The following is a 16613-nucleotide window of genomic DNA, read 5'->3' on the forward strand; positions in this document are numbered from 1 at the left end:
GAACGTTCAGCGACGGACATCTTTCCTTACAAAAGATTATGCTGTGGTTCAGCTGCTGAAGGCATGCAAGCAAAGCACATCCAATCTAAGCAGAGCTGGTTATCCTTAGGACAAACAAGAGTTTCAACTGCAGCCCTTTTAATTCAAGCTAATCCACGGAGCTTGCACAGCAATGGTGTAACCTACATTCAATTAAAGTTCAGGTTGCACAGTAAAGGTAAGTACTGAACAGACATTACTTCGACAGCTTGCAACTATTCAAGAATGACAACAATCTACATAGCTCTAATACGTAGCAAGTGTAAGACGGAGGCTAAGCTCTCTTTCTGTATATCTACAGCGATACGTAGCAATAGACCCTCAGTAAGCAGGAGCTTTTCAAGAGAAGTAACTGTAACCATGTGGAATTTACTCAAGCCACCTCTTGAGAAGGAGAAATGCTACTTAGCACATTTACTCTCCATGTTTCTGAAACCATGTACATCTCGTGCAGCAAGTTTAACAAAAGGCCCTTTTTGCTCTTAAGGGAAATACTTCTCCCCAGCGTTTTCTTTATGACTGCTTTATGTCACAGTCTTTGCTGGCTGTATTTTCAGTTTCAATTTGCTACTGTAGAAATACTATTTGCTCAATTAATCTGGACACACAGTTCTTGAAATAAGATGGTCTGCAGCTGCACTTACCCTTTTTAGGTTTTAGCTCTGCTTAACAACGTTATACTGCAGTGCCAATTATACTTCTGAGAGAAAAACACATTCCTTCTAAGCTAGCCAAGAAATAAGTTGTTCTGATGATGCTTTTTCCAGTCTAACTAAAGCCATTTTAGATAGCAAAATTTCTGAACAAACCTTGTTGAGTCAAGGGGGAGGAGGGACATTAGCTAGACAGGGAGCCTTCAGCTGTTTTCCTGAAAGCACAAAGAGGTTATTCTTATTCTATTGGGCTGATCCATACACAAGACTAACTCAAGTCTTCACAAAAAGTCTTAATACAATCAGTTTCGTTATGATCAGCTCAAGCATTTCACAATATATACACATAGCATGTAATCAAACAAACTCTTCTTGAGTTCTCTGCTCAGAGATGACCCAGCTTTAGACCACTGAACATGATGCAAGTCTGAAATGAAGTGCAGCTGGCAGCGCTCTGAGGATAAGTTTGTACAACATCTAGACCCTATCTTCCAAGTAATGCTGTTCGTTCAAAGCTCTTCTTCTGAAACTCCCTGAGCTTTAAAGTGGCTTGCCAGGGTCACTAGAGGATTCCTACTGTGTAGCTGACTAACATTCTTTTAAGTTGCATGATGTAAGCATTTATTACTGTTTGCACAAAGCACTTTGAAAAGTTAAGTTGTGAATAATATACAAGTCTTCTAAAAGGGGAAAACCCTGATGAACAGATCTTCAATGTCTCACTCCTTCCCCCACCCTCCCAGACTCTAAATATGCTTCTGCTCTGTATGCATTCTTTATACACATAAGCATCAGAAGCTTACTGATCCCTCCAAATTTCCCAAGCTTATTCTGTCTACCATGGGTGGCAATGCTTTGTCTCTTTCTACATACATTAAACACACGTAGTTGTTATAGGGTGTGTCACTATATTTGTAAATTCGTTCCCCCCTTCACTTTGTACCAAGGCAATAGCACGGCATCCTGCACTCCTTTCATTGCCTTAAGTGTTAGTGATTTTTTCAAATGTTGCAGGAAAATTTAGAACCTTGACAGGCAGAGTAAGTGATGATTCATGGTCTGACCTGTATAACATAGGCTAGAGAACAGCATCCAGTTACTCCTGTGTTGAGCCTAGTAACTTGTTTGGCTCAAGCATATTTTCAAGGAGATGGAGAATCCAACACTCCCCTTGGTGGAGGAATTAGGGTTTTTTAGACATCTTAGTGAAAGCACTTATAGGACTGAAACCTGGGAGCCAAGGAGTGGACAATATAGCTCAGGAAAAGGAGATGAAAAGGAGGCATAAAACACTGCCTTCCCTGACCCTGGTCTGAATTGGCTCCTTTGGTTTGAAACTTGAACTGAAGTCCAATATCCCTTCAAATATGAAGAACCAGAAAGCCTCTTTGGGTTCCTTATTTATTTTTTTTAATTAAAATATTTCTCATGTTCATCCCTCACCTTAAAATACAATGTATTTTATTTTTAAATATAGTCACAAATGTATATAGACACTCCACAAAACAAACCGCATTACTGTAATAAAACAAATAAATAACAAAACTGAAATTGTTTATCAAAGTCCAGACAGACAATCAGGTTTAGTTGATAATTACTTTGGTTACATTAGAGAGGTTCTAAGACACCTTACTACCATCATGACACTTGTTAATTGCTTAGAACACCACGTGTGATCTATCTACAGTACATGTACTAAAACACAGAGGCACTGGCTCTATAATAGTGGTGGTTATAGTTATGAACCACTGTATAGCAAGATCCTGCTTTATGCTATAGTTTCTATAGATGACATCCTACAACAGAACAGTGTTGGAACACCAATTCTGGGAAAAATCAAGAATCTAAAGATATAATTCCTTACACACACATTTATTGGTACCCAGTTCCCTGCACAAGTACAAGTTTAGCCTCATCCATGCGAATATCACAAAGATTGAGTTGGTTTAAACTAAATGAACTGTTTTGATACGTGTTACTATAATCGGAGTTTAAAAATCACCAAACTAACCTCATGAATGAGTACACTTTCCTTCTATGGTTTGCTGGCTTAATCACTTGCTGCTTTTGGCTAGAGGACAGTTAAAATTTCTAATCAAATGAACAGAACATCAGGATGTATCCTGATACACTAAGCAATTATTTCTGGATGTAGAGTACCCTGTTTGTTTTACCTTATTATAGGGGACAGAGAAATTATAGAGCAGTGTGTTTAGTAGAACAGAATGGGGAACAGGACAGCTTTAACACCAGCAAGATAATTAAAAGAACATTAGTTCCCACTGGTTTTACAAAAAAAACCCCACAAACTTTAAGAAGTTGCAATTCAGGCAATTAGATATTATAGATTTTTGCAACCTGTCTTATCCTTTAATTGAGGTAGGACAGACAAGAGTTGTGGTAGGGAAGAGTCTAAACTTCCAGTTAATGTAATGATATGTATAGGAAAATGTATCAGTTTCCATTGCAAAGACACCATTTCTTGAAGAACGTGTCTAGAACTTCAATGGAAACCACACAAAAAAGATTAAGTAAAAAAAAAAAACTAGTTCAAATATAAATAGAATAAATGTAATTTGCCAGTAAAATATGTTGCTGGTGCAGTGCAAGAGTAGTAAGGTAACAAAAGAAGTGCAGTACCAGCCCCTTTTACTATAAATATTCTACACAAATCAGAAGACCTACAAAATTTGTCTCAAAGATAACTGTGCAACTGATTTAAAATGAACAGCGTGTTTACTAAATACCAGTGTATAGGCTACCTGTTCAGTATGGTATGTCTTTCTATCATCTCGGCTGCTTGAGGGAATTCTAAAACCTATTCAGAACCAAAATCAACTTGCATCAAAAACACTTCCTGTAAACATTATTGGTATTTTATCCCAATGTTCAGTGGCAATTCACGTTACATAGATCTTCCAGTATGAATTTTTAAGAATATGTACAAGCCACAACAAGAGTACTTTAAGTTAGCAACTAAATCTGAATTATTCGGGTCTGGCACTGTGTAAACATTTCTATCAGTTCATTTTGTTGGATATCATTTGCAGCCTCAGGTTCTGCTGGGCTCTTCTGCACCTTTGCCACTGCAAAGTTTATCCCTTGGGTCAATCCAGCTTGTGTAATATTAGCAACTTGGACCATAGAACTGCGGATCTTAGCAAAGGGGGAGACTGCTCTGCTGCCATTACTGTCTGCTGGAGAAGGAGTCATGTGAAGTCCTGTCTCAACTTCAAGAATACTGGGTGCAGATCCTGGGCTCTTATGAGATCTATTGGAGTAAATCTCCTCAACAGCTAAGAACTGAGAACCTGACTCAGAAAATGATACATCCAGTTTAGATGGTCTTGAAGGGATGTCTCTGTTTGTTTCTGACCAGGTTTCTGTTTTCTGAGAAGCACTGTTGCTGGTTTGATCTACTCTTTGGCAGGATTGTTGAGGAGCAGTCTCTGCCATTGAAGCATCTGTCATCTTGTGTTGAGCGTCTTGTACAAATCTGTGGCAGTATGCATCAATGGGTTTAATGAACTCCATCGCCACATTGTCAGCAAAAGGACTTCCCTGCATAGGTCTGTCTTCACACTCAGGCCTGTTAGCCTGGGTGACATGGATCTCTGAAGGAATGTGAATGCTAATGTTGATGTCAGTGCTATTTATAGACTGGGACCGACTACCCAGTCGAGGAGCTGAAGCAATGATACCACAGCTGGGCAAAACGTAGTCTATCTGTCCCACATTCTCTAAAGAGCCAGTTAACTCATGGTCCTCATCAGATTTAGAATTTGTAAGGAAGTCATCGGAATGAAAAGAGTCATTATCTGATATTTCAATATCTGATTCAGCACAGACTTTTGTATCTGCCATTGGATTTTCCAAAGTTTCAAGGCTACTGTCTGATTTCCAAAGATTAACTTTCAAGTTGGGTTTTAAAAAATTGACTTTCATTTCAGGCTTGGTAAAATTCCCTAACTTGCGAAGATTGCCAATGTTAACATTGGATTTGGTTTGTTTGACTTTCTGATTAAGAGATGAAAACTTGCTCATTAAGAAATTCTTGCCTTGAGCCAGGGATCCTCGATTCTGGGATCTAATGCCAATGATGTCCTCATGAGGTTTACTGCTCTTCCTGAAAAATTAAAGAAAATAATGTCTTCTCTTGTTCAGTTAATCAAGCAGTTACACTTCTAAATCACAAGTTTCACAATATCCCAGTTAATATTGTTTTAATATTTTAATAGATGTAGATACAAGCAAATGAAATTTATTTTAGAACCATTCCAAGAGAATGGCCAATGAGATATTATGATGAACTGTTCTTTTAGTATTAACCTGACCAAACCAAAAAACCTTAAGATTTGAAAGTCATTGTTTTTCCTGCTGATCTTTAAATAACTGGGATTAATCAAGGAAAAAAAGGGAAAAACTGTTGTATGAAATGGCAAACATTTACTGAAGAGACTAAATTTACCCAAGATTATTTCAATAAAATAGTTATTACGGGCAAGTTTATGACCACAGATTGAAATCAGTACCTAGACTTCTGTTCATGACAAATGACATCACATCTATGACACTCTAAATGTAAGAAACAGAACAATATTCATAAAGTTTGCTGCTTTATGAAACAGTACACATAAATAACAATATTACCAGGAGGGGACATACAGGAGAAAACAACAGATAGTAATAATAGGTGAACTGGGTGATTTCTCTCCCTGGCAATGTAGGATTGTTTTATAGGATATATGGAAAAGTCCCACTTGATGAGAGACCCTTGATTCTTCAACTGTCAGGTTTTTTTCCCTAAATATAGCCTAAAATTTTCTTTTCTTAGTTTTACTCTATCCTCTTTACACCCATATTTATCACTAAATAATTTTTTTCCTTAGTGTTAATGCCTTTCAAATATGTGCAGACAGTTTGCCCCTGCTTAGCCAAACTATTCATATTTATTTTTGAGTTTATGTTAATCTCTTCTGTCCTTGATTACTTTTTATTCTTTTCTGAACTTCCAGTCTAATGTGCCAATATCTTTGAGATTCCTGGAACTGAATGAAACATTCCAAATGCAGCTTAACCAGTGCTACAGAACAGGATTATTACTTTCCTGAAAAAGGGTGGCCTCTTTTTTGAGCCAATTTCACATTGAAAACTCCAATCTAATTAATTGTCCATTATCACGCCTTGTTCTCCTTCAGCATTACTTTCTATTGAGCATGTTACAGATGGTTTCAATCTTTCCAACCACCCAAATGACTTCGCTTGCATTTTTTCCAGGAAAATCTCTTATTTTCTATTCATGTTCATACTTTCTACGTCCTTTTCTTATTTCTCTGTCCTTGTTAGTACTTGCACTTCCCTCCAATTTATCCTCATCAGCAAGGTTCATTATAGACTACTTACTATTCTTCTAGATTTTAAGGAAAAATGTTAAATACAACCAGTCTTACTACTGATCTCTGTGGTACCCCAGCAGACATGCTCCCTCCCTTGCTCAATATGTTACCATCTACCATCACCTTTTACTTAGGACCATTTAAGCTTTTTCTTTCATTCTTCTGTTTCCGAAGTACTAGTGTCTGCTGTGCCTTAATTTGCAAATCCTTTAGAATTCTTCACCTTCTTGTACTCTGGTGGATATGGGTCTCTAAATCACCGTGATCTGCTTTCATGAAATACAATATGCATACACTCCTGCGTTCTGGGTACCCATTCCTGCGTTCTGGGTACCCATTCCTGCGTTCTGGGTACCCATTCCTGCGTTCTGGGTACCCATTCCTGCGTTCTGGGTACCCATTCCTGCGTTCTGGGTACCCATTCCTGCCTGAGTGGAAAGTAGCTTGTAGTCACTTGTTTCGGCTTCTCCGTTATTCATCCAAATCCCATCAGTTTCTCCCTATGTCGCCTTCTCTAGTCTTTGGATCATAGTTATTTTCTACATAACTTTGGAAGTTTGCTGTTGTTGCCTGTTTGGATTTCTTTGAAACCCCACTGATATCTGATAATTAAAATCTCCTATGATTACAGTATTCTGCAGCTTATAAACACTGAATTGAGCTAGGAAGCCTTCTCTTCCTGTACTAGTGGTATATAAATAAATGTCTACATAGGTTTCCTCTTTGTTATTAACTCCTTGTAGCCTTAAGGAGAGAATTTCTCTGCCACACCCTCAGCAAGTTGCAACCCCCTAACATTAAAAAAAAAAAAAAAAAAAAAGTACCCACCACCCTAGAGGTCAATGCAAGTGGTGTGTGCTCAGAACCTCTGAAATAAGGTAACTGAAAAGCACAACCCATCCATCTTCCTTCTACTCTGAAGTAGATAATTACAGAATAACCTGTCCATAGGCAAGTGTCTTCTTCACTCCTTAAGCACAAGACTGACTTACACCTGAAGCATGAGGGTTTATATCCCTTCCAAAATTATACTAAGTATTGACATTTCAGATATGAGAATCATCTCAATAAGCTTCTGGTTTCCATTATACTGTTCTTGATGAGAAAAATCTAGTTCTTAAAGATCAGTAAATATTTACAGCTACATGGAAATTTTTCAGTTGAGAAAAGAGTAAAACACAATAGTACAGAAGATAAGTATTTCATTATATGGGTTATGACACCTCAAGAAAAAACTTCCATTTACAAGTATCCTTCAACTATTTACCTTACGAATAAAGATGGCAATACAAGACTTACAAACTATTAAAGAAAAAACAGATTGGTGAGAGATATTGACACATCTGGTTTAGAGATCAATTCTATACAAACACCAAAAGTATTGGCCATTTAGACTTCTGTATCTCATCAACGCCAAGTGAAAATATCCTGAAATAAGATTATCTGAAGTCTATTAAATGCAGGCCTTGTCTGCAACGAACCTGAATTCTGACCTCAGAAAACACTGCCTCTTACATAGTGGGTATTTTCATCCCATATTCAGTCTCTAACCTTTGTGAAGAAACTCTAGTGAAATATCATCTGTGAGCAGCTGACACCTCATTGTATTTTTCCAGAGCATAATAATGATTTTTAAATACTCAAGAGTTCAAAACATTTTTTAAATTTATTCACAACATTCCCCTTCCCAATTTATGATGCCATCCATTTTGCAGCATATAAATGTGGGGTACCCTTAATAAAATCTTCAGTTCATACGTTTAAAGTGGTTTACAATTTATTTGAAAAATGGAATTTGTCTTCACCTGTGGCAATTCCCAACCTGAAATCTCACCCCTCTTTGGGACAGTTTGTAGTCATTTCTACAGCAATCAATGCTGATGTAGAATACCAAGGCTGCATCACCAGAGGACAAGAAAGCAATAAATGAAGATGAACTTTTGAAAACAGGAAGATCTGTATTAAAAATCCTAAAAGTAATCAAGAAAACTTCAAAATATCTACTATGGAAACTAAATTATTCCATCAATTATCAACTGCTCTGAAATACACACCGCACAGGCACTTCTTGAGGGCTCTATTCATTTTCTCCCAGAGGCAAGATATTGTTCCCTTGCAAAATCTCTACCTTCTAGTTGTCTTTTCTTGTTGATCCAAGGGAACCTCAATAATCTCTCTATGGGCTTTTGTGCCCCCTCAATTTCAATTACTGTTTGCTTTTAATATTTCAGACGATCCTTTGTCTTTTCATAATAACTATGATTTACAAGGACTGTTTTTGTTCCACTACAACTAAAACTTTAAACACACACACACACACACACACACGACATTCAAAGCTTATGGGTTTGATAGCAACTGAAACTCTGACAAATGTTGCAGGACAGAGATAAAGACAAGGTTATGTAATGAAAGTATTACATAGGCGCAAAAGAAACAGTTACAGTTCCTGTGAAAATAGTCTTGAATTTTCTGATTTGTGCTATTAAAATATCTTCCATCAAGTTAAAACCAAAGTTACGTCACTTGCATTTATCTTCTAAACGGTTCTAGGTATTCCGTAAAATCAACTTTTTCCAAATAAAAATCACTAATTTAACTACACTTGATGTCGCATCACTGCCTTCACTAAGCTTGAGTGTATACTGACTTCATTATGTATCTGCATATTCTTCTAATACCATTTACCACAACTATGTTTGTTGTGGGTATCAAGCAATGCAGAATCAACAGCCTGGAGCAATTAGCCATATTTCAGAGATAATGTAGAGCCACTTTCCCATTGTTCAGTGGGTATATAGTTTGTTGCTTTTCTAATGAGTTATGTTTTAAGTTTATTTTGCTAGGCCTTCAGAGGCATGGACTTTCCTAGAAATAAATTTAAAATTCATCCTATCCAACAATCAATTCTAAAACAAAGCTGTTTATCTTGTTTAGTTTGGCTGTTTTAATACAATATCCATATCCATTCTTGAGTATTATGCCAATATACAGTAAATTTATCTAAGACCTTTTTTGTATGATGAAACTAGAGTCCTATCATTTAATTATTTTTGACAGTTCTTTCACAGATAGGAGACAGTGAATTATAACCTCTGTGTACTTGCCCTTAACATGTCTTGGGGTGGTGAGATTAGATACATGAATCTTCTAGACATGTCAGACAACAGGAAAAAAAAAAATCAAACTGACAGAGCACTTAAATGATAGTTTAGTACTTCTTCAAGGTGAATGATTTTTGTGTATGTACTACCGGACCCTAAAGTTGATTTTAAGAGTCCATTCTAGCTCTCACAATAGAATTTTTAATAAATTCTATTGGAGTAAGCATAAATTGTTTCTTGTTTATCAGATTAAACTTCTTCTAAATTCAGCTCAATTTTACAGCAGTTTTTCAATCAATATAGCAACATACATATTCTGACAGTCTAGATTCACACATACACCTTTCTCCTCATTCCCGCAGAGTAGCTTCTGGAAGGTTTCAACAGATTATAACTTTCTCCCAGGAGTTTCATGCAGAACACAGTGTGACAATGTTTTCTTCCCACAACATTTATTGCTCTTCAAGATTTCAACTTAAATTGTCAGATACAAAATGGTGTCTAATGGTAATGTGCCACATATTTTTAAAAATAGACCGGAATATAGCATTCAATGCCCCTCATATGCCTTAGAGTATTTCAGCATGTCACTTTAAGGTACCTTCAAGCTTTTGTAGTTTGTGAAGTCCAGTCCCTCGCCATCAATGAGAGATGTCCCATCAGTCTGTTGAGGTGTGGTAGGACTCTTCCTCAACCCATACTGAGTGGTTCCATAAAGGTTACCTTTAATATTATCTTCTGTTTTGTAGCATATAGAATACTGAACACGTTTCAGAACCACTGAATATTAGGAGAGGAACAGAACCATGCCTGCCTTATTCGACGCAGTTTTCCTACTCTACTACCGACAAGAGAGCATTAAAATAAGGGAGAGGTCTAATTATGTTATAATACACATGGCAAAATACTACTTATTTTTAGGTGTTAAAGGAACAAACAGCATGGCACCAGCTTCAAGAGGGGCTTTCATTTTAAAGACAGCCTCTACGAACACAATACACGCGTGTTTAAACATAAGATAACAAAGGACACCTGAAATCAACACACTGTCTTATATTCAAATAGTGTCCTTAAAAGAAAAGCAGTTGCCATCTTGGAAGACCTTGTGTAGCAAGGATTCATGGCTCCCAAGATGGTCTCACTTTTAAAGTGACAGTGCTATATGCATGTGTACATAGAAGGCCCAGATCCTTAGTCCACTGGAATCACTGGAAATCTTTCCATTGACTTTGATGGGCTTTGATCAGTCCCATACACTAACACAGACCGGGAGAAACTATTTTAAATTCTATCCTTCAATAAATGTTTACAGAGCGTAGGTGCTGAAAGCAGTACAGAAATCAGGTCATTCTTAGCACAGTAGCTAAAATGGGGACACAGTTGCTGTGAGAATCCCATGCAGAAATAACTTGGTGTCTCTAAAAAGAGTTATTTAAATTGTGGCTTGAAGATTCAGGGCAATTAAAAAAAAAAAAAGAAGCACACCACTCACCTCTCCAGCTTTTTCTCAATAATGGGCACATCTAATCCCATAGCTTGCTTCGTGATTCGCAGCATCTCTGCAATACACTGAAGGGTGTCTGAAATCCAGTTAGCAGACTGTCAGATTCCCTTAAATATAAACTTTTTAAAATCCCATGTTTTAGCAAATCTAATTTTAGAGGCTGTTTGTCAATTAATTAAACGTGTTAAATCTCTCTATTTTTTTAAACTTATACCCCAAAAGTTGTGATTTCCTGATGTAAAGCTCAAAGTGGGAGTAGACTATTCTCTTTCCTTCCCATGTCCTGGTACTGATGGGTTAGAAAAACATTCAGAAAGGAATTTTTACTGTAACTACTCAATTTGGGGAGAGAGAAGGAAGGGGAGACAGTATATGGATTATACTGACAGAATGATGTTTATTTTAATTCTCTTTGACATCAAATTTGGAGGTACGGGTAGGAAGTAAGATTTTTCTGCTGATAAGTGTTCTGTTAACCAAGTTAAACAAAATACCAAGGACTTTAGTCATGGATTACACTGACTTAATCCATACTCATCAGCATCAGTGACTTTGTTTAACATTCATCCTACCCTAAACATGAATAGCAGAACAAACTCGGACAGCCATTGTCCAGACCCTAGAAGGAAGATTGCTGTTTTAAGCTAACCAAATCTGAATTTACCCTGTCGTTTTTTAGTAAGTTAGGTGGCATCACAATTTAGTATCCAAACAGTGAGCCACTGTAAGACACATTCTCTTTCCACCTGTAAAATGGGAATATAATTAAACTTACCCTCCTTTGTAAAGTGGTCTGAGATCGATAGGTTAAAAGGGTTATATAAAAGATAAGCTTTAGTATATTGAACATGATCATGTGTTATTGCAAAATGTATATTTGTTACCTTTTCCATCTTCTTCAGGGTTGCGCACCACAGCTCTGAGAGTATGAAAATAGCCACTTGTTTCGTTGTATTTATAATGCAACCTCATACAAGAGAACTTGGGCTTTCCAAAAAGGGTGGGTTCAGGACCTGAGAAATAAGCCAGACATACACATTTTTGGGAGGGTGAGGAGTGTTCTTTCATGAAATAGTGGAACAAATATTGCAAAATTGTCAGCATATATAATAAATATCCATTAGCTACTCTATCTCTGGGATATAAAGAGGAGAATTTGGTTCTACAACAAACAACTTCTAAAACATCTGTGCAAATCTCTATAGAAAACCTGCTGCTTTTTCATCATTCTACCAGAAAAATTATTCCAGATAATATCTTCACCTAGAACCAAATTCTCTTCTTACTATCCATTAGCTGCTCTATCTCTAGGACAAATACTAGCGAGAATGAAAGGAAGAGAAAGAAACTTAACCCTATCCCAAGTCACTCAGCAAAAACAAGCATTTTAAGAATACAAGTCTCTGGTTCCAGTAAGAATGTAAGATATTTTAACGTATTGCATTGTGGTTCATCAACAATAAACCCTGCCTTTGAAAAGATGTGGCTAAAACAAAGCCATTTTATCCAGAGTTCTAATTAAACCTTGCAAATACTGAGTCTCAACCCAAACCATCGCACTCTGCAGATCCACATTTTACAACAGGCTCTGGAAAAAGTTCTTTGAGATGTGCATATTATATGAGCCTGTGAAAGCTCACAGAAATTACAGTATATGCTCATATAAAGAATGGAAACTCAGAATCAACAGAAATTAACATCCCCATGAAGAATGAGATTGCTGGCCAGGTCACTGGTACAAAAGAACATTCATATATCTCCTTCACATCGTGTATCTGCCTCCACATTGAAGATGAAGTGATAAAATGACAATAAGCAGAAAGGCACAACAGAGGACTTAATTAAACAAAGGTGACTGAATCTATCCTACTACACAATGGGATTTCATTCTCTCCAGGGGAACTACAATATAAAAAGACCTTCCTTTTCAATACTTGAGAGCCTCAGCAACTACGGTGGAAATACAGGTAACACTTAGGCTAGTGGCATCCATAACTAGAAACTCTGGATTCCCTCCTTTAGACATTACTTCCTTTAGCAGCCAACTTAATTCTCATATCACTGTTTACTTGGCGTTATAATCTGGCTAACTCTTAACTAGAGACAGGGATTACATTTTCAGCCAACAATGAAAAGATGAATTGATTATATTATGTTTAGAGTTCAAAAAATAGATTTTCTTCTCTATGGAGCACAGTTTTGAAAGATGTCCAATTGTGAGCAGTCCCTACTAATTACAAAAAATGCATTTAAAGAGTTTCTACCATTTTGAAAGAAAACTAAATTATTTTAACAATATTCCCCAATTAAGTAGAAGGAATCTCTCTTGAACTGTTAAAAGAAAAGGCGTACTTGTGGCACCTTAGAGACTAACAAATTTATTAGAGCATACGCTTTCGTGAGCTACAGCTCACTTCATTGAATTGTTGAAATCTTTCAAAAACAGAAGAGACTTTTTGAAAAGCAACCATTGTATCTCTGCTATTTACCACAGGCCTTATGAAAGAAAGAATACAAGAGCACAAACGTGAACCTGAAAACTCTGCAGAAAGGCATCTAATCAAGCAGTCCTCTCAAAACAGGCCATGACACCTTTGAAACTTTTCAGAATGTGATGCAACTGACCACAGAACATATTTTCAGAGTAACAGCCATGTTAGTCTGTATTCGCAAAAAGAAAAGGAGTACTTGTGGCACCTTAGAGACTAACCAATTTATTTGAGCATGAGCTTTCGTGAGCTACAGCTCACTTCATCGGATGCGATGAAGTGAGCTGTAGCTCACGAAAGCTCATGCTCAAATAAATTGGTTAGTCTCTAAAGTGCCACAAGTACTCCTTTTCTTTTTGAGAACATATTTTGTTTTTGATTTGGTTCAGACATCTAATTGCTGTAATAACTTGACAAAATTAAGCCAATACTTAAATTTGTTTAAAAGTTTCTTTAAAAACCATGTACTCAAAAATGATTCCCTTACTACTATGCATTATTATGTGACCTAACTGGAAATGGAGAGAGGTATACCCTGGAATTGACCATTATTGTAAACTCAGAGGAATCTGAAATGTGTTCTCAGAGAATACTGGGTATGGGACATAGAGGTTATGATCTGAAACCCTGACCAGCACTGGAGACATTGCCATTTTCCTTTTCAAATAGTACTGCAAGTAACCTGACAGAATCCAAGGTGGGCAAAGGGAAGAGAAAAACTACTTAATGCATGCTCAGTCTGGTTATACACCACCAGCGAGACGGCAAACTTCTGCTAGAGTCCTAACTACATGGAAGTTTTTAAAACCATCTGACAGATATTGCAACTGCATGCATTATCGGTGGTGACCATTATGTGTTAAACGTACTAATGGTTTATGTAACACTGTGGAACAGGGATTACAGAATCATAAAAATGGAGGGCCAGAAGGAACCTCAAGAGTTCATCTAGTTCAGGCCCCTGCACTCAAGGCAAGATGAAGTAATAAGACCATTCCTAACACGTGTTTGTCCAACCTGTTCTTAAAATCCTCCTTTGATAGAGATTCTATTCCAGGAGAAGCTTATTCCAGAGCTTAACTATCCTTATAATTAGAATTTTTTTCCCCTAATATCTAACCTAGATCTCCCTTGCTGCAGATTAAGTCCATTACTTTTTGTTCTATCTTCAACGGACATGGAGAACAATTGGTCATAGTCTTCTTTATAACAGCCCTTAACATATCTGAAGACAATTATTAAGTACCCTCTCAGTTTTCTTTTCTCAAGTCTAAACATGTCCAGTTTTTTTTAACCTTTCCTCATAAGTCTAGTTTTCTAAACATCTTATCATTTTTGTTGCCCTCCTCTGGACTCTCTTTTCAACTTGTCCACACCTTTCCTAAAGTGTGGTGCCCAGAACTGGACACAGTACTCCAGCAGAGGCCTCACCAATGCTGAATGGAGCGGAACAATTACCTCCTGTGTCCAACATACAACACTCCTATCAATAATCTCCAGAATGTAGTTCACAACTGCATCACACCGCAAATTCATTCACTTTGTGATCTATAACAACCCACAGATCCATTTCAGCAGTATTACCACCTAGCTAGTTATTCCTATTTGTAGCTGTGCATTTGATTTTTCCTTCCTAAGTGAAGTACTTTGCGCTTGTCATTATTGAATTTCATCTTGTTAATTTCAGATCAATTCTCCAAATTTGTCCAGATCATCTTGAATTCTAATCCTGTCCTCTAAAGTGTTTGCAACCCCATCCAGCTTGGTGTTATCCAAAAATTTTATAAGCATACTCTCCACTCCATTATCCAAGACATTAATGTGAAACTGGCTTGTTAGGGACTTCACAGTGAAGGCAGGGAGTTGTACAGCCTTAAAACCCCCAAATCAGAAGGGAGCAAGACAAGGGCCCCTACCCAGAGACAAGTGATGACTGGAGACCTGACTGGGCACTTCTGGAGAGGACCACAGGAAGGAGTGGCGGGGGGGTGGGTGGCGCGCAGAGGAATATATAGATGCAATTACCCTGAAACTGTGACTCCCATCTATAGATACCTACTGTACAGTGAGGAAATAGCCTTTGTACTCATAGCATGGTTTGGCAACAATTGTGGAACTCTACTTAAGATAGTACCTTCAAGGAACAGGGATAGCATGTAATGAAGCGCAGTGTCATTCAATCTTACCTATTTCTATTTTCTCCAAGGCTTCGAGGCTTAGTCTTTGATACTGATTTACTTTGTCAACTTCATCATCATAACTAGACAGAGAAAACAGTTAATGTCCGAAGTTAGATCTCTATTTACTCACAGCTAAAAACCAATTATTGTGTAGCACAAAGCTGTCAAAAGTAAAGTGATTCTGCATATAAATAGGGTATGTTTATTAACAGAATACAGCACATGAAGAATGAAGAAAAAAACAGTGACTTACTACGCCACATAGTAGGAAGAGTTCGAAAGCAGCAACAGAACATCCACATCTTTGTGAGTAGCATCGATGAGGCTACAAAACAAGTAGGCAAATATACACAATTGTTTAGTGATACAGCTGTAACTGATAGGCATTTTGCAGACATTATGTTTTAGACAGAAAAAGACATGACCACAATACCAAAATAAAAAAGGAATTCAAGTAATTATAACTGTGAATGGTCTAGATTTAATTACTGCATAATGTGTTGTGTGTTTATATCTGTCCATGTTACAGTTTTCAATAAAAATACACCAGCACAATGCAAATATAATTTTGAAGAGCAAAATTTTCTGTGAGGTATATAAATAAAGCGCAACAATAACACCAAGCCAAATTTGCCTGGCTGAAGCTACAAATGAGGTTGGGTAGGATCATGCAACTGGGCTTGGGGAAGAGGCAATGTTCATTCCCACCTGAAGGTGTTGGACATTTCTAAGGATTGGTAAAGGGATATGAAGCTTTCACCTTGAGGTCAGCAGTAAGTCACGTACACATATTTATTAATGTTAGACTGCTGTTTCTTAATTGTTCTTTTAAACAAAGCTATGACAGTCCAAAGTTAATTTCTTTTGTAGATCAGCTCAGTTCCTAGGGGATCGTTATTTACAGGGGGGAAAAAAAAGTTTCATAACTGAATTGACTCTTCTCTGACAGTCTCAGAGGCTAAAGGTTAACCTGGCAGGAGAGACAACCACTGTTTTATCTTTATAGGTCACCTCACCTGAACAAGTTTGAGGCACATTGGCATAATGGAAGTCTGCACTCTTATTGCCCCTGTGTGCCCGCTCTGTGGTTAACAAGAGGACACCGGGCTTTCACAAATCTTAAATTCACTTAATCAGATATGGCTCCATTACACTGCAAGTTATAGGTATGCAGCATACCTCAGCTTGAAAGCAATGAGGGTAACATACCTACTCTCAATGTCCACAAATGGCTGAGAAGTCTCTTTA

General features: G+C 37.3%; 1 protein-coding gene across 5 annotated transcripts in view; it reads right to left on the reverse strand.

The window, feature by feature from the left end:
- Positions 1-2085: 2085 nt before the first annotated feature.
- Positions 2086-16613, reverse strand: part of INPP5F (inositol polyphosphate-5-phosphatase F) — a 118538-nt gene continuing 104010 nt past the window's right edge. For 3 of the 5 annotated variants that reach the window (XM_073354205.2, XM_073354206.1, XM_073354207.2), the window contains 5 exons: positions 15619-15690; positions 15372-15445; positions 11581-11709; positions 10685-10772; positions 2086-4818 (listed from right to left, as the gene is read on the reverse strand). In XM_073354205.2, coding sequence (XP_073210306.1) covers positions 3669-4818; positions 10685-10772; positions 11581-11709; positions 15372-15445; positions 15619-15690 — 1513 coding nt within the window. In that variant the 3' untranslated portion in view covers positions 2086-3668. Of the gene's footprint in view, positions 4819-5242; positions 5268-9793; positions 9973-10684; positions 10773-11580; positions 11710-15371; positions 15446-15618; positions 15691-16613 lie in introns of those variants that run through there. The other 2 variants (XR_013636091.1, XM_078853865.1) reach the window with 2 other exon arrangements.

The sequence above is a fragment of the Lepidochelys kempii genome, chromosome 7 (genome assembly GCF_965140285.1).
Source record: "Lepidochelys kempii isolate rLepKem1 chromosome 7, rLepKem1.hap1, whole genome shotgun sequence".
NCBI classification, from domain to species: domain Eukaryota; kingdom Metazoa; phylum Chordata; order Testudines; family Cheloniidae; genus Lepidochelys; species Lepidochelys kempii.